This window comes from Vollenhovia emeryi, unplaced genomic scaffold (genome assembly GCF_000949405.1).
Source record: "Vollenhovia emeryi isolate VEMERY1.0 unplaced genomic scaffold, V.emery_V1.0 DF939121.1, whole genome shotgun sequence".
Taxonomy (NCBI): domain Eukaryota; kingdom Metazoa; phylum Arthropoda; class Insecta; order Hymenoptera; family Formicidae; genus Vollenhovia; species Vollenhovia emeryi.
Window position 1 is genome coordinate 1,169,056 of NW_011967245.1, and position 24,887 is coordinate 1,193,942.

The 24,887-nt window shown below is 40.9% G+C and overlaps 3 protein-coding genes across 12 annotated transcripts; 1 reads left to right on the top strand and 2 right to left on the bottom strand.

Moving 5' to 3' along the window:
* Positions 1-571: 571 nt before the first annotated feature.
* Positions 572-20,037, top strand: LOC105570171 (serine/threonine-protein phosphatase 1 regulatory subunit 10). 10 transcript variants are annotated; one of them, XM_012027174.1, is made up of 10 exons: positions 575-950; positions 1,078-1,619; positions 2,481-2,569; positions 5,142-5,326; positions 6,456-8,329; positions 16,005-16,228; positions 16,303-16,441; positions 16,708-17,022; positions 17,226-17,385; positions 17,613-20,037. In XM_012027174.1, the coding sequence occupies exons 3-10, from the start codon at positions 2,567-2,569 to the stop codon at positions 18,421-18,423; spliced, it is 3,711 nt and encodes a 1,236-aa protein (XP_011882564.1). In that variant the 5' UTR covers positions 575-950; positions 1,078-1,619; positions 2,481-2,566; the 3' UTR covers positions 18,424-20,037. The 10 variants fall into 10 exon arrangements, with proteins under 10 accessions (XP_011882568.1, XP_011882564.1, XP_011882560.1 ...); XM_012027170.1 differs by having other exon boundaries at positions 575-925; positions 985-1,619; XM_012027172.1 differs by having other exon boundaries at positions 575-925.
* An 858-nt stretch (positions 20,038-20,895) lies between these two features.
* Positions 20,896-22,738, bottom strand: LOC105570173 (transmembrane and coiled-coil domain-containing protein 1). Its single transcript, XM_012027179.1, has 4 exons — positions 22,447-22,738; positions 22,268-22,345; positions 21,882-22,201; positions 20,896-21,237 (listed from the first exon to the last, which is right to left on the bottom strand). The coding sequence occupies exons 1-4, from the start codon at positions 22,505-22,507 to the stop codon at positions 21,145-21,147; spliced, it is 552 nt and encodes a 183-aa protein (XP_011882569.1). The 5' UTR covers positions 22,508-22,738; the 3' UTR covers positions 20,896-21,144.
* A 292-nt stretch (positions 22,739-23,030) lies between these two features.
* On the bottom strand, positions 23,031-24,880 carry LOC105570174 (RNMT-activating mini protein). The gene is made up of 3 exons (XM_012027180.1): positions 24,771-24,880; positions 24,173-24,680; positions 23,031-24,000 (listed from the first exon to the last, which is right to left on the bottom strand). The coding sequence occupies exon 2, from the start codon at positions 24,668-24,670 to the stop codon at positions 24,362-24,364; it is 309 nt and encodes a 102-aa protein (XP_011882570.1). The 5' UTR covers positions 24,671-24,680; positions 24,771-24,880; the 3' UTR covers positions 23,031-24,000; positions 24,173-24,361.
* Between the last annotated feature and the right edge of the window lie 7 nt (positions 24,881-24,887).

The following is a 24,887-nucleotide window of genomic DNA, read 5'->3' on the forward strand; positions in this document are numbered from 1 at the left end:
GCAGACTATTTTTCCTGCTGGATTGCTTGCGATTAAAGCCCGTATCAGACTACGGATTGGGATTGGGATTAGATTGAAATTTAACCAATCACAGTAAAGTTTACTAATCTCAAGTTTAGTAACTTTTACTCTGATTGGTCAAATTTCAATCTAATCCCAATCTCAATCCGTAGTCTGATACGGGCTTCAGGCTTGTTTTCTATTGCTGCACTGGTGAACTAGTGCAGTAAGCTAGAATGAGAAAAATATACTTGTCCTACTCTAACCATAGACATATAAAAGATAGACTGCTTATGAGGCAGTGGAACCCTAGGTGGGGGACGCAAAATAGCGTCTGGTCTGTTCGTTATCGCTGCATTACTGCACTAGTGTAGTTAGTTAATTGCACTAGTGCAGTAACAGAAAACAAGCCTTTAGTAAATTAGGGTGCTTTCACATGGAGCGTAAGTTGCGTAGCGTAACCTGCGTATCGCCAATCACAGGACTAGTTCAACGGAATTATTGAAACGGTTCTATCAGCATGATCCTGTGATTGGTGATACGCAGATTACGTTTACGCAAATTACGCTCCATGTGAATCCAGCCTAAGACCGTGCTCCCGATTCTACCAGAGCGCGCTGCAAACACAAATCATACACGTAGGCGCAATAGTGCCCATCACTGTTCTCTCCGGGTGACGTAGTACGTCGGAGGAAGAAGTCGGAGTCAATGCAGATTTTAGACGGAGTTCGACGCGGCGCCGAGGTGCATCCCGGGGTGACGTAATCCTGTTCGACGTCGCTCTCAAATTGCAAGGCACTCATCGTCGCGCGACGGCGCGACAACAGGCATTCGTGTGATCCAACGGCACATCGGCGCGTCGCGCATATGACTCGCCGTAACAGGATATCGCTCGGCGACTTCCGGCTCGTGTGGGCCCCCAGCGGTAAGTCTCACACTTACGTAGTCAGGTGAGGATCGTTCGGACGATTTGTCTTTTGTCAGATATCGACTGCTGCGTCGGCCGAGACGAGAAATATAGAGACGGGCGCGCGCATCCGGCAACGGCGGCGGATTCTAGCCGACGTTTGATTGCAGATCGCAAGTAAACTGCGGGAGCTTGCGCGGATGCGGCGGTACGCGTTAGAGCTCGACGGACGCAACGGGAGGAAGCGCAGCGGGTTGCAGCCAGGCTACGCATTGTCATTCTCATAGGCAATATTCAGTTTCTTACCATCACCAGAATCACCACGACATTTATTTTCCGTAAAAGGGATTTAATTTTAATCGACTGTGAGTGGCTATTCCTATTCTCTGGCAAGAATCTTGTAGAACGAGCTTAGCAAAAAAAAAAGAAAGAAAAAAAACCATTATATCCGTGGAAAGTACTGGAATCATTGTGTGTATGCACACATACACATATATGTATACATATATTTATAACAGGAATATTCGCAGTTCGATCAACGTACAATTCCCATCGGGCTACGGGGATTGCGCGAGGAATGTCAGACATTCCGCGTAATCGCAACGTAGACCGACGTGGGCGTGAACGGCGATACAAGCGCCGTCGTCTCAAGGTGAATCGTGTCGGAACTGTGACGGGTCTCGCGTGGGTTAAGTAAGCGGATACGTGTGAGGTATATCTCTGCGAGTGTCATTGCTCTTGCACCGTCGTACCGTCGTCGCGAGAGAGAGAACCAAGTTTTCGTGTGCGAGCTCTCGGAGGAGACGAGGGCGCGGGAGGACCAAAAAAAAGTGCCGATACTAGTCTAAATATGAACCCGAGTGAGCGCCTAACGTCTCTCCCTCTGGGTGTGTTACGTAAATAGAACAGCGCGGAAGAAGGGACGTGTCACACAATGGCGATGACGCGAGCTCCGCTGGGCGGCGGGCCGGTATTGGCCGACGGTGAGAGGCGTCCCCCGTGTTTATTCGCTGACCGCGACGGGAAGGGGGATATGCGCCTCGGCGGCTGCGCATTGGGCAGTCCGGGCCTAGTCTTGTGAGAATTACCGTTGCATTAGGCGCACCCCGTATCTTACTTGCGTATCCGAGCATTTTTTCACGAACGGCCGGCTGCGGGTTTCGCTTCGCAACCAACGTAGCTATTCTAGAGCGATAGGGAATGCCCATGGTAATTGCGCAATCGTAACGAACGTAGGCAAGGCGCGAGAATCCCGTCGGCGAGCTCGACCGACCGACCGACCGACAGTTCGGTAATGTCCGACGTTCCCTCGTCGGGACGTCGATTCTCGTCGCGCGCGGTCGTATCTCTTTTAGACTAAGCTTCTCGCTCGTGAGACTTGGACCCCCGCGGGGGGTTTCGCGACGAATTTGAGACGAGGGGGGGGGGAGGGATTCTGGAAGATTCCGCGGACGTTTTGTCGCGACCTCGCGAGAACGCGCATTCGGCAATATGGCGTGATGTGCGCGTCGCTCGCCTCCCGTCCTTCGAGCCGTACGACGCAATTATCAAAGTATTTTACGTTTCGTTGCAGACTCGCGCGCGGACGAGCTCGCACCCGAGCCCCGAGCCACGTCCGGAGTGATGGAAATACGCTAAGACGTCCTGAGTATCAGCAAAATGGTGAGTGGCATCCGATTTTTTCTCCCCCGGTCGTACGCGAACGGCGTGGCCTTCGAGAGCACGCAGTTCGAGGGAGAGGGCGCCACACGGCGGCCTCTGCCGGAAAGATCAATAACCTTTGCCCCCCTCGACCCCGTATTCCACTTTCTGCCGTTATGAAACTCGGTCCTTCTCCCTGTGCGGTTGCTAACGCGCGAGATTATTCAATTTGCCGTTGTTGCACCCAGTGGACGGAACATTGAACAGGTTTTTGCGTTTGAATAAATAAACGAGATTTTTTTATTATGTCTGAGACTACGCGACAAAAAGATTGGTTTGATTCATAAGACGATTGCTTTTATATTTAATAATGGGTTAAAAAAGTATGGAGATTCTGAAATAGACTGAGGAAAATTCGGAAAATATTTAAATTGACTACGGAATATATTTATACTTAAAAAGTATCAAAATAATCATTTTACTGAAAAGATATTCCTTATTGTTTGCCATTTTAAAAGTATACAAATAATTAACCCGTAAATTTTTTCTGTTGAAAAATTTGTATTGTACCGAAATTTATATGTAAAAAATGTGAAAATAATTGATCAGTTTTATTTACTAAAATTAATAAATTGATCTTCGTTATCTGCGTTTAAATTGTATTCAAAAGGTTTAACAATAATTTTGTTCGTTGAAAAATATTCCTTGTTTTCTTAATGCCGTCAGTGCACGAATGAGACAATTTTCTGAAATTTTTCTTAGTTTTTATACTTGGACATTCGAGTGTTAGAAAAAAAACCTGCTGTAACGTGCAAATCTAAACACGAAGATATTTAATTGACGGCACTAATATCGATACTATACTACTGATTTACTAAAATCTATTTGTAATCAATTTATTTTCTCTTTCTACTAATATCTTTCTGAATAGATATACATTAATGTAATTATATCGAATACATAGGGTGCATCCAGAAGCTCACTGGGCTCGCTGGACTCGCTGAGCTCTTGTATCCGATTGGCACATTCTTCTAAATTAAAAAAAAAACATCAATCGGATACAAGAGCTCACTGAGCTGTCGTGCTTCTGAATGCACCCCTAGTTTTACCGTAGTGCATAAGTTATGTCGACTGAACTCTTCCGCAAGATCGTATCTCGATTTTACGCAATTTTCAGTTTTTGTATTTAAACGCTCATTCTGGTCCAGAATGAGTATTTAAGCACAAAAATCGGAAATTGCGTAAAATCGAAGTACGACCTTGCGAAAGAGATCAGTCGATATACAATATAATATGTCTGTTAACTTGGAAAAATCTGGAATTTTTGTGTTGGAAAACATTAGGGATTTTTTTTTCCAGAAAATCTATGTAGAAAAGGTATACTTTTCTTTTGAGAATCTAGCAAATGGCTAACCACATATTGGCCAATTAGTTAGATTGATTACATATTTTTGTTGATTTCAAACGCAGGGATTCAGTTCGAAGTATATTTTCCCAATATACGTTTCCTTTTTGCTTCAGCAAGTACCGAATGTGTAATCTCCACATCGTTATGTTCGTTAGAAAGAAACGGGAAATTTTTACGTAATTTTATGTACTCCTCTGTCTACAATATTTCCACTTCTTTTTTAAATATTATTTTTAAAATTTCATGTTTGTAAAAGCTTTAATGCTTTTTGGGATGCTTTGCAAGAAGCGAATCCGTTTTCTTTACAATTTATAATATCCACAAAATGTTAAAGACTGACTAAATTGACGTAAACTGACCGTCTTATGTGGCGTCTACAATAAGATCTTTAAGACATAAGATTTAAGAAACGTGACCTACCGCAATCGAGTGTGAGGAAAATAATTGATTGGTACTCGCTGACACATTCGGTACTTACTGCTGAAGCAAAAGGGAAACGTATTAAGAAAATATACTTTGAACTGAATCCCTGCGTTTGAAATCAACAAAAATATGCCATTTTCTTAAATCTTATGTCTTAAAGATCTCATTGTAAACGTCGCATTAGAGAAGTTCGAATAACTGCCAAAATTCGAATGGGTAGCTTGTAATATAATATTAATTTTATAATTTATTATTTTAATTTTTCATATAACTGCAATAATTACATTTGATTTTTATTTAAAACTGCATATTTTCATCATTCATTTTTTATATATGCGGATGATAACAAAGGTTTTGCAACAATATATATATTGCATTACAAATATACTTTCTCATTTGTACAATAATAAATTATTAATTTATGAGTATTCAGATATTTATTATTAAATTGTCGAAATAAGTAAAAATGTCCACAGTCTTCAATTATCCTCGATTCTAAATAAAAAATTTATAGATAAGTCTACGAGTGAGAAATACAAATTTACCTTCATTTGAAAATTTGAAAACCATGTTATGGCTGAGAATTTTGTAAATTTTTCTCGAAAGTTTCAATAGATACCTTATATATTTTCCATTAATAATTTTCTATTAACAGCTTTCAATTTCCTTTGAAATTGCTTTGAACTTTGAGATTGTAAGCATTTTGTAGCCTTATATGATGAATGTATCAATAATGTCTTTCTTCTTAAATTGTATTTTCAGCCACGTATAGATCCTCTATCGTTGCTCAAATGCCTTAGCGTTTTATTGGGGCCAACAGGAGGTATTAAGAGCAAAGAAGAAGTTCACCGATTAGCTAATTTAATGACAAAATTTTCTAAGAAGCTTGTTTCAAAATGCATTTATATACAAATATTGAAAACGACTAATACGGACTTGCTTAGTCAGTAAGTACTTAAATGCAATCCTATATTAGAATATTAACACCAACTTAACTTTATACACTTCATTCCATTCGTTTTTTGCTATTGATTAAGAGACGACACTAATTGAGATAATTAACATAAAAGATTTCTTTGAATTCCTTATTTTAAACACTTTATATCACCTAATATCTAGCGACTGGCTCTCGTTATCTTATATCTAATTTTTTTTCTAACATAAAAGAAATTTCTTATTTGGCATGTTGAGATACACAAGTATATGTAATTTCTATGTTTGTGTAGAAACAAAAATGTAAACATGCAAGAAAAAATTATAAGAGGCTCAGAACCATTAGGCGGTGCTTATCATGTGCCGTTTTTACTGATACGAGCCTTACATCTCAGTTTCCAAAGCCTATCGGGCTGCCTTCAGAAACATCACCCGAGTGTATCATATTATCCTTGTTTAACATACAACGTGAGCAATGAGGAGAAAGACTGATACCCTGGGCGGTGTTTCTGAACGCAGCCTTAGAATACTTAAAAATTTGTTTCGTTACATTACAATTTGTATTAGATTGTCGAGTCTTTCTGTAAAGGAGCAATGGTTCATAAAAAAAAAGACTTAGAGTCTTTTGTTGCGTATCCCGTTGTAACAAACATCTCCTGTATTTTTATGTGCTTTCACCTTTAGAAAATACAGAAGCCGTAGCGGAAGCTGTAACGCATGCGCTTCGGTATCTGCATGAATGCAGATGCCACGGTGCATGCGCTATGGTTTCTGGGTGCGTTCCGCATAATGAGCACGATGCCATCATTCATCCTTCTTTAACATTTGGTGAACAACAAGGACGAATGATGGTGTGCATCACGCGTGAAACGGAACCTTCTGCCTACGGCTCTGTACTTTTATGCGCTTCTACCTTAAGAGGCTCTCAGCAATCGTACAATCATCTTTCGTTATTCATACGAATTATTATTTTTAATATTTGGAATTAATCCTAATCTGTCTTTTTTTTTTACGACACTGCACTTGTAAACGATATAGTAAAATTAGAATTTGAAACGAAGTATATAATTTGAAGTGACACATTATCTATACAACGCTACAAGCTCAATACGTTATTTTATGTTTTACCATTTCTCTTTGCAGATTTATGAGCGCCGGAGGATGGAACCTCATACACACGTGGCTCACCGATGGCATTCTTGCCAAGAACTGGGCCCTCATTCAGGAACTTCTCGAGCTCCTGCTGCTCTGTCCAGTGGACATCGAGCGGTTGAAGAGCAACAATTGTCCAAAGCTGATCAAAGGCTTGTCGAAGGAAGGTAGTCACCAGGGTGTTCGAACGCTGGCCAGTCGGCTGGTGGAGCAGTGGCTGAAAATCGTAAAGGGAGAGGCGGCGCCGAATTCGGTACCGGCTCAAATCATGACAGTCCCGGTGCAGTCCCCTGTTACGGGCCAAACCGCGACCGTACCTTCGTCCCAGCAGCAACAACAGCTGCAGCAGTCCGCGAACACTCAGCAGGTCGTGGACGCCATCGAAAATGCGACCGTTCACATACAGGACCTTAATCTCGCGCAACAATCTACCGCGAGTACAAACCATCAAGATCAGGAGAAGCAGCAGCAATTGCAGGAGAGGCTACAGCCGCAAACGGTGCAAGTCGTCGGCAAGGCCCAGCAAGCGCAGGCGCAACAACAGCAAGCCACGCAGCAACAATGTAAAAAGCAATCCTTCGTTGTCGTATCGACGTCCTCATCACTGCCTGTTTACAAGATCACCATTCGCGATGGCAATCAGGTCCTCGCGAAAGTAGAGACCGACGCCGCGAATATAAGTAACATCCTGAACCCAGCTGGCACGAGTACGGACAGCGGATACGACCTGACTGCTGCGCAGGAGGCGGTGCCAGAGGTGGAGGAGCTGGACGAGGCGGATGAAAATGACGGCGCGGTTAGTGGTCGAGACGATTCAGTAGATGTTGTACAATCGGACGATTCGGCACACGTTCCTAGTGAAGTGAAACAGACTGCGGTTAGTTCTAAAGATAATCAGGATACTGAAGGTGTTAAAAACAAAGACGTTAAAGACTCTAAGGACGTTGTCAGTAGTGATAGTAAATCTAGTGACAAGGAAAATAGGGACTCTCATAAAAAGGATGACAAAAAGTCCAGTTCCGAGAAGAAAAGTAGCGGCCATCATCACGGCTCATCTTTGTCTTCATCACCGTCGTCGTCGACGTCGTCGTCTAAGAGCTCTAAGCACACGGGTACCAGTGCACATCGTAGTAGCTCTACATCCCATAGATCTAGTAGTCACCGTTCTAGTAGTAGTAGTTCTAAAAACTCCAGCTCTAGCAAAGATAGGTCTTCCAAGGATAAGGATAAGCATCACTCCAGTTCGTCTAGCAAACACAGCTCAAATAAGAGTAAATCCGAGCGAGACAAGGAACGGGAGAAGGAGAAGGAGAAGCAGAAGAAGGATCAGGCGGAGAAGGATAAGGCGACTCTGGAGAAGGTGCAGGGTCAAGCGCTGAGCTCCAAGGTGGGCAAAATACCGAAGAAGCGTGCGGAGGACGAAAAGCCGAGCGACGCGAATGGAAGGAAGTCCTCGACCGAGTCGCGCGACAACTCGAAGGAGAACAAGGAGAAGTCGGACTCGAAGAAGGACGCCGCTGCGACCAAGCCCGTTACCGAAAAGAAGAATATATCCATTTCCATTGAGAACAGAAAGAACAGCCAGGACTCGGGAACGCGACCGAAGACGGTCAAGATGTTTAACTCGAAATTCAGGTCCACGGGCCTGGAGGAAGAGGTGAAACCGCCGCCACCCAGATCGAAGAAGGCGGCTCCCGCTGCCGATAAGAAGGTTCTACCGCCAAAATTGCCCTTGAAGAGGCCGTCGCCGTTGCGGGACGTTCCGTTGGTGGAGAAACGTGCGAAGCTATCGCTGGACTCGCCGACAACCCCACCGAGCGAGGAGAAGAAGGGAGGGATTAAACTGATTCCGCCAAAACCTAAACGTAAGTATACTGGTATCCTATTACAAATTATATATCAAATTTCTTTATTAATACTTGAACTCTATCATCATTTCCTTTTAAAATATCAATACTTTTATCTTAATCTACATGTAAATATATCGCTAATGTCCTCAGACAAAGCAGTCTATGGAGTTTTTCATTATTTACAAGTTACTGTACATATCATGTAAGATTAACTTAAGTTCCATTCGATATTAATATCGAAAATATAAAAATTTTCAAGTATTTTTATATATTGAATACAATTTTAAGAAACCAGAAAATTTAGAAGAGAAAAAACAAAAAGTTTGCAAAACTAGCGAACGTCTTTAGCAAGAAAGAATATAGGATTTAACATATATTATAATTGATTAAAAAGGGAATCTAAATTTGTTTCAACATTGTCATATTATAAATCTTGTACTTTACAGACTAGTAACTCACTAATATATTTTTACATATTTCATATGTTTCATTTTCACATATTTCGCGTGTTCCGACAAATTTTGTAGATAAAAATTTTTTCTTTATTTTTCAACTGTACGCATACACTTCATTTCTTTCACTTGTATCGAGATATCTTTTCAGTAACATCGACGCGATAGTTAAATATATATAAATTGTATAAATATATAAAATATAATTGTACTACGCAGTATTTCGTAATACTCTATTCAGAAACGTTATTTTGTTACTCTTTCTAGCAGACGTGTAATATCATTACCTATTCCCTTTCGACGAGACACAACGTTTCTCTGTATTATACGGGATTCAAGTTCTATTTCGGTAGAATGATAGTAAATCAATAATGACTGCTTAAAGCTTTGTACATTGGCATGCTGCATTATATATGACTTACTAACTCTGTAATATTGAGTTTGCAGGTGGCTGCCTCCAGCAAATGTACGACAAGATGCCGTATTTAACGCGATATTTTTATATGTCGCGAACATTTAATCTGACACTTTGACATACCGTGAACATTTAGCACAATACTTTTTTTTACATATCGGTGATCATTATTGACAGCTGAACTCTGTTGACTCTTGGTGTTACATCGAACGTCTATGTGCCTTTCAACATATTTTGCCTGTGAACATGGTTTGCGTTAATTATGCCTTTAACTTATCGTTTTTTCCAGGCACACATAGTTGCGTCTTATCGATATTTCTTAATAGTACATCCTCTACTTTCCCAAAAAAATTATTAGCGTCTCGTAGAAGATATAATAAGCTGTAGCGATTTACCCATGACGCTGCATCAAGATTTAAGAGCTCGATCTCGTGTGAGTCACATCAACGAGAATTAACATCTCGTTAGAAGAGCGAAGCCATTAGGATTGACACTCTACTACGACTCTACGAACTTTTTCGTATATTAAGAAATCTACGTCTCAGCAGGTAATCCTTGATAAGCTATTCATTACAACGCGATCTCGTCGACATTCGCGCCAACTCTTGAAAGTATCTATGCGTCCAATTGCTTCCAAGTAAAGCAGCTTCTCCGTTAAGAGCATTTAGAGAAACGTAAAAGACTAAACAGTGTTCTGTCGATATTTGCGGACGACCGGGCGTGTTTTAATCTCCGAGATAAGTGACGCAACGGTACGAAGCCATCACGCAGGAATAGCTCTAGTCGTTCACTAGGTAAGGCAACAAAATCTCTATCACATCTTTTCCTGTACATGTATATCCTATTTAAACATTTCAATAAATTTATCAGAAATCTGGAATATTTAACACTTGAATATCTATCTTGAACATTTACTACTTTGTTACAACGAGGAACGGCCGCTGTTAAATGCAGAGATTCAAGGCCCAATCATTAATCAGTCGTATCGCGAGGCCCATCCAGATTTCCATCCTCTCGTTGATTCTGAGGCGCGCGTAATGTAACGTAAAACGTCGCTAGAAATTTTCAAGCTGATTCGGCACTTTGAGAAAAAAAGAAATTTGCTTCTCTCGAATTAGATTATTGCGCGATCGAATCCAAGTTCTTGGTCTTTGTTTTCTTTTTTGCCATTTATACGAAGACAGCTCCGTTAATTGTACATAAGTTTGTTGCCAACGAGGTATCTTGCTCGAAGCGTGTATCGACGGGTAATAATGGAGTTATCGTAACGCTTTTCGTACGGCGGAAAACGAAACGCTTGCGAGTATATCAGAGAGAATTGAAATTTGCGTGGGGCAAGTGATTTCATCGCCTTCAATAGATAACGCGAGTCGAGAGAAAGTGAGGGAGAGAACGAAAGCGTGCGAGGAAGAACGGCTGAGAGTGATTGAGAAAAAGGAGGGAGAGGCTGTCACGGAGAGAATATCGTGAGGCAACGTTGAATAATGCGGTGGACCAAGGATTAAACGTAGCACTGAAGGTGCGCGAATTTCCGAAGCTGCATATTCGACATGTTCGAGCAAGAAGGCCTCTCGGACCGGCGGGCCCTCCTTTGCACCGACTCGTCGGGATGGCGAAGAGGGTTTTCTTCGCCGATGTTCGCATATTCAAACGGAAAGAAAGAGAGGATGTTGAGAGAGAGAGAGAGAGAAAGAGAGAGAGAGAGAAAAAGAAAGAAACGAGACGGACGTGCGCTCCAAAATTTGCAGCTCAAGCGTGTCCGAGATTCTCTTTTGCATGTTTCGACTTTGGCAGAGAAACGTTACAAACGAATTATTTGCATAATCCCACGAGGGCCTGTCAAGTGTTTACCGATCGCGTACCTGTCCAAATTTGCAACGCGTTTAAATTTGCTTTTGCGGACGAACGCGCGGTGGCACGTGGACGACAAAAGAAACCGTTTGCAGCGCGACTCGCGCGTTCCTCCTCGGTTGATTAATCGATTAACTCGCGTTCGCGCTCGAGCGCAGATTTTGGTGGCGGCGATATTCGCGCGCGCGCGCGCGCGCGAGTCTCTGAAATCGCGCGACATCCCGGGGGAGGGTGTCTCGTCCGCACCGGGGAGAACCGGGGTGCGCGACGAGCGGACCGACCCGCTCCCGATTTTTTTTTCCCCTCCCTCGAGTCCATTTCGAGACGACCGGATCCCGCGGGGCCGTAAGGGTCCGGTGTCGCGCGGCGCGCGACACCGGGGGCGAGTTCGAACGGAGCCGCGCGTTCCGCGGAGGTGTGTATCGCCAGCGGCCGATGTTTTTGCGATCGTCCTCACGCCGACGCACGTGGCCCGTTGTCCGTGGGTGTCGCGCCACGGCCGGCGTGCACCGCGCTACGGGGACCCACACCTACTAACCGTCCGGCGCACGTCGGTCCGCGCAACGAGCGCGCGCGGTCGCCGGACTTGGTGTGGCCTCGTCGCGCGCGGCCGCCGATCTTCGCCGCGCCGTGAGGCCCCGCGTGCAGACACGCGCGTGTCCGGTTCCGCGCGTCAAATCCTCGGCTCGTTAATGCGCGATTCACGGCTGCTTACACGCTGGTTGTTGTGCGGCCGGAAATCGTGTACCGAGGGAGCACGTGTCTCGGCTACGCACGTGTTTTATTTCTTTTTTCCTCACGCGCGTGTTTGCACGCGGAGGCATACACTTTTACGGCATATTTACGCACGCACGTGGGGATAACTTGCTAAATTCTAATTGAATAATGCGTAAGAGCGTGCCGCGGTCGTTATGTATTTACAATTGGCCGTCTTTATCCCCTGCGCGCGTGAAAACGTTCGGCGGACGACGCTGTAGATCTTTGGGCTCGCTTAAATAACAGCCTCGTTTTGCGACAGATACAAATTAATATATTCGGAGGGTACACTCCCGTAGTCGTATACGTTCTCAAGTCGAAGTACTCTTATTGTTTCTTCTCTCCTTGGTTGTGTAAAATGTGTGTAAATTGTAAATTGTTAAAATAAAGTTTAAAATTAAATGGCTGACGATGATGAACAAAGATGATGATGACAAAGTATACAGTTCTATTAAATATACACACATGTGCAAGTACAACGGGGCAGTGCCTCGAATAAGACAGATACAGGGCTCTTGCTGCAATTAGCGGGCGTCAATTTAAATTAATATACCGAATTATGAATTTAACGAGTCTGGTGCTGCGCCTGTTGCGCTTCTAAATTGATCTCTTTCGTGATATGCTATAAACGCCCGCTAGATAAAATATTGTGAAGAGAGTAACACTCGCTCTAACTTGGCAACGCAATTGATTGTTAAATCTGCACAGATAATATCGGTTCGCGTATGTATATTGCAAGATGATTTTTACGGCATTTGGCACTTGGTAAATTTATAGTTTTGATACGTTGCCACTGTGAAACCGTGTGATACACATATGATATAAGACGAGAGTCAAGTACTTCTGTATATTTTCACGTCAGTTTTATTGTAATGATGTATATCTAACGTGTAGATGTACATAGGTTTTTCTTAGACGGAGAGTCTAGAATTGTTTATACTTTGCTTATCTGCATACAAATGTGTATGCGTGTGCGAGAGCCGTAACTTCAATCCTGCTTCCATACTAACGAGATCGATTTACATCGAACGAATTTGAATTCTTGCAAAATGGTTGATGACTACCTGCCGCATTGTCGTGGAAATTTTCGACAAATGTGACGCGATGCGAAGACATTTTAAAGCTCAAGAGCAGTTTCGCACGACTTTTCCCAAGTTGCAAGAAACTATCTGTCTAGAGGACAGTAATGTTTTCAAATGTCATGTGCCTTCTCTTTCTATCGGAATATTTTTGTGTGGAAATAAAAAAAATCCCGCATAACGCACCTGTATGTTCTTCCTTAATTTTTCTGTTAATTGTCAACAATTATCGGCTTCTCTTATAGCAGTGTTGTTACGATGTACTGGATAGTCTAATATCTATACGATTATCCGTTTTACCCAAATTTGTGGATATAATATTGGGGTATTCTGAGGAAGTGTTGACAAAATATTGACAGTACAACTCTACATGGTATCCTTTTAAACTGTTGCGGAAAGCTCGGAAGGCTAGTACGAATTGTATTTTATTTGTAGCAATTCGTAAATATAAAGTTGATACTGGATTGGACGTAAATTAACGCATTTTTGTATTATTTGTAGTATGAAGTATACTACAAGCGATTATAAAAATGATGATGAAAATTTTGTTCCTTAATATACTAAAATAGATTTAGATTCTGATTATTTTTTTATGTTAAATCATGATTTAAGGAAATGATGAATGAATATTTTTCGAAAGGAGAGTTTGCTTATAGTCAACCTAACTGGCTAGAAGCCAGTTGGGTTGACTATAAGTTTCCCGTCTTAAAGAACATTTTTCTTCATTATTATGTTAATATAACATTTATGTATTTAATGTATACGTGAAAAGTATATAAAAGTCTTATTTCTACAAGCTGTAAAAATCAAGATTTTTTATTAAAGCAGCTTTGTGTTTTCATAATAAATCAAATCATATTGTAAAAATAATTGTAGTTTATATACAATTGTTATAAATTATTTTCGTCTTTTTGCTTATGAATTTTTTTATTATGAATATACATCACAATTATCTCTATTTTGTATGATTTTTATGCAGTAATAGAATAAATATGAAAATCAATTTATTCCATAAAGAAACATAATTATTTAAAATAATACCTAATATTTATTTTTCAGCGCTGTAATTATAATACAATTCAAAGAAATATACAATTCTTTTGTAAATCGTGATATCTTGAATATAAATTAGCGATATTCTCACTATGTTATAAATATGCCTAAATTTTCACCAGCAAATAATTAACCAACATAGGAAATTAACAATCAACACAACTAGCAGATTCTAATTAAAGAAATTTATTGCGAAAAATAGTGAAGTAATTATAACACAATTCAGAGAGATATAATTTTGTTGTTGTAAATCGTTAATCTTAATTTTGAAATTTTTTTACACAAGTATGCTAAAAGGCAGCAGTTGTGAGAAGAAAGATTAGAAATTAGAGAATTAGGAGAAATACAGAAATTCAGTATAAAATTTGAGCATTGTAGGAAATTAATAATCGACACAACTGGCGAATTCTAATTGAAGAAATTTATTGCGAAAAATATTACCTCAGTCAGGGTTTGAACCTGGACCTCCCCTACACTCTAGGTGGACGTCTTGCGTGGGCGTCTCTTTCGACCCCTGAGGCATGTTAAGACGTCCACCTAGAGTGTAGGGGAGGTCCAGGTTCAAACTCTGACTGAGGTAATATTTTTCGCAATAAATTTCTTCAATTAGAATTCGCCAGTTGTGTCGATTAATTATTTACTGGTGAAAACTTACGTATATTTATAACATGGTGAGAACGTTGCTAATTTGTATTCGAGATATCAAAGTTATTTGTCCACATATTAATTTGTATACATTCCCTGCTCTTTTTTCTATTGAATGTATTATATTTGCATTATATGCAATATAAAAAGTAATCTTGAATATATCTTATTCTATATAATAAAAATAACGTCTAACACAGAGAAACACTTGCTCATTCTATCTAGGAGATAGATATTTTTCAAAAATATGTATCAAAAGTGTTGTTAAGAGAAAGATGATAAGGAATTTATTAAAAAGTATAAAAATTCTCAATAAATATTGATAGTTCATAGTATATAATTAAAACTTCTTATATTCTGATTTATATTCATGTTACACCCACATTCTATTTCTCATGGATTGCATATCACTTATAAACTAAACACAATTATTATTATCTGATTTATTTCTTCATTATTTTTGTATTGTTTATATATGTATAACTAAAATATGTGGGACGATATAAGAAATTCTTTGAAGAATGTATTAGTTTAATTCTTTCATATCGCTTTGTTTTTTTACAGGATATATGTGCAAACTTGAAGACGAGTTCGGCATGTGTTACCATTAATTTCTATTCTATTATGAAAATTATTTACTGACATTAAAGAACTGCTATTTTATTTACAGCTATTAAAAATGAGAAACTATTATTTTTTCAGATACATGTAGATACCGTTAAAACAATCAACGAATTACTACAACTTTGCGACTACCGGCATATTTTTACATAATCTTTAGCTATGTTCATTTACAGAAAGAAAGAAATAAGATTGCAATTTGAAAATATATTTAATAATTATATACACGCATTTCCTGATGTCTAGGCATAATTTTTGGAAGTAAATTCAACAAATGTGACACAACTAATGTATACAATAATTTCTGAAATGATCGAGGCACAAGAATTTTACTTAATGATAAGAATAATCGAAATTCTAATTCGGAAAAGGGATAGGCAGAACGTATGTCTGTGTCGGTTTCTTATTTTATCATCTTCGCGCAAAAATCTCTTTCTCAAAAGTCTTTTTGCGGAGTTATGCCTATGTTAGGAGAAATGCTGTCTATAAATTTCTTATAAAACGTATCTCATCGCTGCTTTACAGAATCGCCACTTTATGCAGGACGGTTTGGCAGGAACTCCAGCTATTCTAGAAAGAAGGAAGGGAGGAAGACCTTTAAATCATCTGGAGGATTTATCATTCGACTTTCTACTACGATTTCCATACTAACGTTTTTCAATTGCTTTCAATTTCAGATACCGGGACAGCCAAGTCGGGGCTAAATTTTACAAAATGTTTGCTAAAATTTTATTTAACAAAAAAGTTGCAGATTCGATAATTTGGTTGTTTTTTATCATTTATAATTCACGAGATCAAATAGTCGTTTTCGTTTTCAGCGATGGTGCTGCAAGAAAGCGACATGTTCATGGATGCTCTCACTGCGTCTACGAAAAGTAAGGAACCGAGGAAGCGTAAACGAAGGGCTTCTATCACGAAGGATGGATCCACTGAAGCCAAGAAACAAGAAACTGCTAATGCTGATAATCGCGAGAGCACGCCACCACCTGCCTCGCCCACTATCGTCGAAGAGAAATCGGTCGTCCTCAAACCTAATTTCAAGGTAAATTTACTGGATATTGGGATTAAATATAACGCTATTAATGATACAAATTAAATGCGAAATGTTTTTCACAGTTCTATCAAGACACGTTGGAAATAGAAGAAGACAAAGATCAAAGGGAAAAGGAAAGCGAAGAAGAATCAAAAAAAGATAAAGATCAGGCGCTTGATGAGGAAAAAGACAGTAGAGACGATGATGATAGTGGAAGTAACAGTAAGTATTTTATTATCGTAATAAATTCATTAAATAATAGAGAGATGAATTTTGCTTTATAAAAACCACCCCTCCATTAAAAAATGACATTGCATATGGACATAAAATTACTTTCGTTCATTTATTTCGTTTACGTAAAACGTTAACATTTTTTAAAACTACTATATTATTATTATTAGTACAGTTTTATTATCACAAATGTCGTATTGTTGCGTTAAAATAAAATTAATTTTATCTACAATAAATAATATATATTTGTCTCGTAGCACCAACGCCCGAGGAAGACGTGGAAGAAATAAAAGATGTAGAGTCACCAGAAGATGTATCGTCGGTAATTTCGGACTCGATGAAGAAGGACAGCTACCCCGAAATACGATACGTAGACGGACTTAAAAGCATTCTGCTGCTTCAGAAACGTAAAGGGCCGAAGAAGGTTTTGAAGTGGGAAACGAATCTAGAATCTATACGCTACTTCGAATTGGACGAGACGGAAAGAGTTAACGTGACGAAGACATTTACCGACATGAAGCAGATGGAGAAGCAAAACGAGAGGGAAGCATTCCAGATGGCCAGGAAATTAAGTACGTACATACATGCGAAATAATTCTGTGTAATTCTTTCAGCTACACACACTCTCTCAACATCATTCAGTATCGATTTATATAAAGTACAGTGATACACTTGCAAATTATTTATAGTTTAGTAGTTTTGTATACTATTCAATTACTTACATTACATTGCGCGACATTTAGATAGAGTATAAAACGGTTTTTTTTGTTATTAGATACTGAAGATTTAATGGAAGAAAAAACGAGATGGAAACCTTTAATTCCAATTGATCTACCGCCTCCGTTAGTGGACCCTGGCAAGGATAGCAAAGAGAAGGATGTTCAGTACGCTCGTGAGAAAGGCATTCTTCAAGCGCTTTACTTTAATCGAAGCATGTACGTAAAAATTTTACGATGCGAGATATATTTTTATTTTACAAAATATCATACACAAAAGTGAAGTAATGAGTTCTATATAGACGAGAGAGAAAGATATTGAGCTACAACTTCTCTATACTGTTTACGTTTTTATAGAAAATCCCGTTGCATCTTGTGTCGAGTGCACCATTATATTCAAATCTGTCAGCTGGGAGCTTTTAATTCTGATCATTTTTGTATCTTAGGATTCCGGACTCTGCGGCCGAGCCAGATGAAGAGCGGCACCATGTGATGGCCGACCCGAAAGGAATACCGTTAGACGATCTCACGGGCAACAGGGAGAGCGAGAAAGATTTTACAGCGGTACCGTGGCCGGAACCTAAGCCACAGCCTCCGCAACCGTCGACCGTAACGACGTTCCATTATCCGACGACGTACCCGCACAATCAGCAAAGTATGATGACGACTATGGGACCTCAGTCGACAATGAATCCCATGCCGCAGATTCCCCAACAGATGATGGCTCCCACGCATATGGCTCCCATGTCTCCGGAGATGGCGGGGCCGATGCCAGCCACCGGTGGTGGCGGTTGGAGGACGGGCGACGGCAAAGTCCTCGTGCCGGACGTTGGTATGAACCCGATGGCGAATATGCCGGGTGGTTTTAATCAGGGTATGGAGGGCGGGCCCATGGTACCACCGGGAATGATGGGGCCGGGGCCGCCACCCATGTACAATCAAGACGGCTACGGCATGATGTGCCCGGAAGACATGGGATACAATAACTTCCAAGGTCCGCCCGGGCCGATGTACGGTCCTGGTCCTGGACCTAACTTCCCGGGTCCGAGAGGCGCCCACATGCACAACAGAGGCAGAGGTGGCCCCGGTTGGGGATACCGTGGACCTGTTAGAGGGGGTTGGAGAGGTGTCGGTGGTGGGTGGCGAGGAAGCGGGAAACAGCCGCCGGTGTGTAGACAATTTTCGAAAAATGGTTACTGTCGAGTCGGAGACAAATGTCAGTATCTTCATCCTGGTGTAAACTGTCCGCCGTTTTAAGAATACGACTGAGGCAGTGATCGATTGAGTTGGATACTAGTGACGTGCACCGAATTGCAATTGATATTGCTGCAAGAATTGCTTTGATTTGAGATATTTAACTCCGAGAATGACGAGAAAGAGGAAGTGGTCAGCATTACTTGACAGCATTTTAACGAGGTGTGCGATGATTTCGCCCGAGTGGATCGTTGTCTTGATAATATTTCACTACGAATTCGGGTGTGCGCACGAAGACAACACGCGAAGTCGGTCTTTATTGATGTGCAATTTTTTTACAAATTATTTCTATTTAATAATACTCCATACGCGTACAAAAGTTATGTATTGACACGTCGATGAATGCCATATTTATATATTTATATATGGTTGTCACAGCATTCGATATGTTGATTACAAGCGCATTGTGAAATTGTGACAATACCATGTTCATATCGGCTGCTGGACAGCAGAGCATTTTATCAGATTGCTCAAGAATCTAGATTTGCTAACGAAATCTCTTTTCAGTTTTTAAATTATAATATACCTCTAGACTCGCGGATATTTGATCCCCCCCCCCACTTTTTCATTATCTTTTATGCGTTTATATACTTCCTATGCGTTGTCGAAACGTTACGTTCTATATATATTTTTTTCAAGAATGCGATTTAAAACATCGCAAAGAAAGTTAAATTGTATCCACGTGACAGCAAGGTGTTACGTATGCTCACACATACCCACCCATATGAAATGTTGTTGAGAATTATGCTGTATATGCCGCTGCTTCGTGCTCGAAACACTAGAATTCGAGGATTGAGATATAACGATACGTGCATTCAAGCGATTCCTGATGGAACAGGAGTCTCTATGTAAGAAGCTCTCATATTTTGAAGCGTGGTGCTACGTGCCGCTAGAAGCATCTCATAAGATGAAGCTGAGGATTCATACATGAATGATTAGTATAGATTTTTATGTATAGATTCTTTGTAAATAAGTTTGCATAATGTACACAGAGTGAATCGGATTGCGGTTGCGCCAACCTTTTGCCATAGAAGATGGACTGCCGATCGCAACTGTAGCCAATCCTGGAAAAAAAATGGAAAGCATCCCGTTAGATATATGTCTCAATCATATAATATCTAATTCTATCTCGAGAAATATAATTAGATATTATATGGTTGAGACATACAACGAGATTTTTCCATTTTTTCCCCAGGATTTGCTACAGTTGCAATCGGTAATCCATCTCCTATGGTAAAAGATTGGCCCCAACCACTCTGATTCACCCTGTACATATAAACAGATAAGTCTTTATATAAGGATTAATGTAGACTGGTAGGTTTAGTGTAACGGTCAAAAGAGCAGATAATATTTAACAGGAATATGTACATGTCCTTTAAAATAGAATGAGATATAATCGGCCCGATATTATTTCAGCTGATTTCCCACGAGTTTTATGTACAAAATCATACAACTATTCTTTGCAATTTCAACTCTCATGGTAACCGTATCGCCAACTCTTTACCACGTAAGATGATTGATTACACCTTTTTGTATATGGTTGATCGTTATGTTTGTATATAACATGTTGTAAAAGATCACTTGATGAAAATACAAACATCACAATTATTTTTTAAATTTTCGCCCAGTAATTTCACGCGCTACAACATATCCTTTGTCACGTACAGCACATTGATCGCTGTAAAATCACGAGACACGGGTAGTGTCTCGCGCCAAATATAAGCGTAGCTAGAACTGCGCGCGCGAGACCGACCGTGTAGTTTACGCAAGTATGCGTGTTGACAGGCCCTCAGACTTTTGGATCTCAACAACGGCTGATCCAACGAACTTCTAATAAGTAACACTACCCAAGTGTTACACGCCGATTTTTTGAAAACTTCGCACACTTGTACAACTTCGAAAAATATTTGATCCCTATTTTTTTATTTGTGCTCATAAAGCATTTTAAAGATAGGAATTACCCTCGAATTAACATGGATGTAAAAATTATATATATATATATATATATATATATGTGTATAATTTTAATTATATGTAGTTTTTAAAAAACGACCTACACTGGCCAATGTTTTTATTTAAAAAACAAACGACGTTTCCGTCCCGGATTTGGACCCTTTTCAAGTTATCTGAAAACGTACGTAACTTAACACTAAATTTTCTTTTAATGTAGCGCAAATAATTATAGCGAAAGTAAATTGCAAATCTATACCTTTTCACACATGGAATTGAAAAGGTCAATATTTCGAGGGTAGCTCCTATCAGAATGCTTTATGAGCACAAAGAAAAAAATAGGGGACAAATATTTTTCGAAGTTGTACAAGTGCGCAGTTTAAAAAAAAATCGGCGTGTAACACTTGAATAGTCTTACTTAAGTGCGCTCAATCGATAGCTTGGGTTCGATTTGCATAGTAAAATATCCGGAGATGTTTGCCAAGGTTTCGTGTTGCGTCAGGTTCTCTCATTAAACTCTCGCCATTTAACAAACAGACATTGTAACATATATTTCAATAAGCGTCAAGATAATTACACTATTTTGTATTCAAAGAGACTGTGAGAAAAATCCGAGGACAGTATTTAAATACGACGCAAGATGTACAAAATGAGGTGTGTGCAGATTAGAAAGATCAATCGGGCGGAAGTAAGTTTCCCGAATTACACGGCGAGGTGTACAAGAATGATCTCCGCAAGAACACACCAGTAACAAATTCACTAGTTATACGTGGCTCATTTAAATTGCTGAGGCGGAGGCCCGAAGATGCTACCGCTCTGCTTGCTCGCGGTTCTGGATGGCGCGAAGCCGAGCATCTTTTGGATGTTCTGGAAACGAAACACGGCAACTCGATCACCCGTCCAGCGCGAGATTGATAGCGAATTTGGTTGCTTGCAACTGGTGCGCACTGAGTGCACGCCAACAGCGAATCTGGTTGCTCGCACTAGTGCGCATTGAGTCTACCCTAAGCCTTGTTTATGGTCAATTTTTTATATCCAATTTCGACTGAATACACATTTAATATTTGGCCAAAAAAATGATCCCTGTGGATTCTATACAGATCGTTTTACTGGCTAAGAAATGTTTCACGAGACATTTAAAACGGTCTTTAAATACAACAGTTGACTGTAAACAAGTCTTGGGCCCGGTTTCACCGAACGTCGCTTGACTTTAATCTTGGTTTAATTTACGTTCGTCTCTTTCTAAAGTAACAGTTGGTAAGTGAGTCGCAGAACGAATTGAGCTAAGCTCAAAGTTAAACAACGTCGGTGAAACCTCAGGCATGCACTCCGAGTCCTCTTTTGTTCGATAAAAGCGCCTCTAGAAGCGGCTTGTAGCCAAGCAGCAGGCCCGTCAGCCTCTTAGAGGCGTTTTTATTGATAAAAGAGGGTTCAGAATGCGGGCCTTGGTGCGCACTCAGCGGGCACCAGTGCGGGCAACCTCGCTACGAGACAAGCGAGGCCCCGCTTACCTGTCTGATACTCATGGTGCACAATATGTACAAAAATATGAACGAGCACTCCGTGTAATCGTCGCCGGGGAGATTTCTGTGCGACAGACCCTGTATCCAGCTGATCGGGACGAACGGCAGCCTGGCGACCACCCGTCCGTCGAATATGTTGTTGAACATGCTCAGCAGCGCCGTGAACGCGAACCCGATCGCGAACATCGACTTCATCTTCACGAGGGACAGGTCTCGATTGTTGTTCTTCAGCCTCTCCTCCTCCCGCTCGATCTTCTTCTTCTGCTGCCTGTCCAAGGAGTCGCCGTGCGCCTCCTTCCTCTTCTCCACTGAAAGAAAGGTAGAGCGCTTAGCCCTCGGTTCTCGCGCCCCACGCCACGCGGACAAAAACTCACGCTTCTTGCTCTGCTTCTCGACCTCGGCCTTCAGCTTTTGATACTTCTCGGTGCGGTACACCATCAGCCACGTTAATCCTAAACATCACGCGTTTAAGGTAAAATTGACGTGAAACACAAATACCGTCTCTTGCGTCTCTTCCTACGAGTTCGTTAATAAATCAAAGCGCTCTCGCTACCTTCGCCCAGCAACGCCGTGCATATGCTGATAAATAAAATCAGGATAGTGTCCGCCCACATGTTTGCAACGTCGAGTTCACGCGTATATCCACGACTCACGCAGCTCGACTCCTCATAATAAGGTGATTGCGGTCCAGAGGCGAGGAAATGCCCCCTGAACGAGTACTCTCGCTACGGCGAGAGTGAACACGAGGGTGAGCTTATTGTAGCTACCGCGATGAAGGTATACTCCAAGTCAGCAGCAGGTAGGTGAGAAACGTGGTCTCCTCGATGCGTTCCGAAAAGCATCGCTGTCGAGCGCTTAACGAGCTCATTGGCCGGCTCCTGCCTGTTCTTGTCGCTCATCGGAATACAACTTTCTAATGTGTAATTCAATTGCCTTTTTAAACTAGTTTCTGAAATACAGTATATATATATTAAAACATGGCGCAAGAACTGAATAAATAAACACATAAAGAAGCTATTTAGGACCTGGCTCGTCCTGTGGTTGCACTTTCTGCACCCGCTTCCTTATTCATTTTCCTACGTATAAAATTTGAACTCTTACGTGTTCTTTGTCTCTGAAAATAATCTAAAGAAAATATTAAATTGCGTGCTTTTATTCAGAATATACGAATTAATGTACCATACCATTTATTTACAGCATATTTAATTTATTAAGTCACGCCTATTTCAACATCTTTCAGGCCCGATTTCACCAACGTCGCTTAATTAACTTTAGCTCAACTCGTTCTTCGCCTCTTTCCGTTACTCCAGAAAGAGACAAGCGTGAAATAAACTGAGATTAAAGTTAAGCGACGTTCGGCGAAACCGGGCCTTAGCTCGCTAACTTAAGAATGCTACGTGTAGAAAATGTCTTTTTTTATTGTACAGTGAAATAAAATATGTTGCACAATTGGAGTGTCTTTCATTTTGTGCGATCCCGTACAAGAGAACGTTAGATTTTTATTATAAAGAGTACGTTTGCGTAACTTCACGATTTCTCCTGATTTTAATGCGACGAAACAAATTTACAATTGACTCTGCCGAGAACTTTCCAACGTCAAATTCAGTGTCTGTTATTGAAGCATCGATGCTTAATAATTTAAATACATCACATATTACGTTACCAATAAAAAAATATAAATATATATAAACAAGTGTTTTATCTCTAATCTTGTTCACGGCCGCAATGCCAATGCGGTGCGATGAATGTGACATACGTCTACAATTCTAAGACAGTCTAAGGGCCTGAGCAGAAAAGTTGTCGCAAGTGTTTACGATTCCGTGATAAAACGCAAGTCGATGCACAGAGAATCGTAGACGTGTGTCGCCTCGCGATGCGACGAATGTGACATACGTCTGGAATGCTCTGTGCATCGACTCCCGACATTGACTTGCGTTTTGTTACCGAGTCGTAAACACTTACAATTTTTCTGCCGAGGCCCTTGAGCGTTTACGGATCGTTCTCAGCCATCAGCCTAACAACACTGCGCCATGTCTCGAGTCTTCAACTGTGCATACAAAGACAATGTATGTGTAATATACAAAAGTACAAAAACAATTTTGCTATACTATGGCCCGGTTTCACCAACGCGAGTTAATCTAATCGGTCGGTTAACTTAACAGGGTGCCAACATAAAACTTCTTTATTAACCAAGAAAATAGGTTAATAAAGAAGTTTTATGTTGGCACCCTGTTAAGTTAACGGACCGATTAGATTAACTCGCGTTGGTGAAACCGGGCCTATTAACAGGTAAGTATTTTATAAACGCTGCCTTAAAATTACAAGTCCGCTATTCGTCTAATTCTGTCCTTGTTGTCCTATTACTTTGCATATCATCTATTAATGAAATAAGATGTACGGACGATAATCAAGTTGAACAAAATGTCCACGCGTTATTCGAGTCCTCGAGTGGCTCGTGTCGCAGTACATTAATACATCCTCTGCCGATGGTGCATGAAGTGTCTGCCGGCGTGCCGTTCCAGCTTCTCGCCTCTCTCGTTGTTACGACGGTCCCAATGGTGATTGCGCCTGTCGCGGTTTTGACTCTGGTTCTGGCGCGACCAGTCGTGCCTGCGCGGCTTGTTGTACCAGGGATCGACGATCGGCGGCCTCTTCGCCTCCTGCGTCTTCATCTTGATGAAATCGCTGTCGTTCTCCGTGTAACGGTCCTTGAACTCCTCCTCGCATTCCTCTAAAAACTTGGTTTGCTCGCTCGTCATCGAAGTGCTGTCCGTCATGGTTAACGAGCTGCGCTTTCGCAAATGAAATAATTAATGAAAATAATGAGGATACTGGAAATAGACGTTTACGGGACAGCGACAACAAAGAGGGACTTACAGATGGAAATATTTCACGCTCTCGCTCGATTCGGCCTCCTATTATTCGCCGCAAATCGCTGTAATGCTTTTCGCTTGGGCTGCAAGCGGAGGTTATGCTCTTTAGAGAGGATCATCC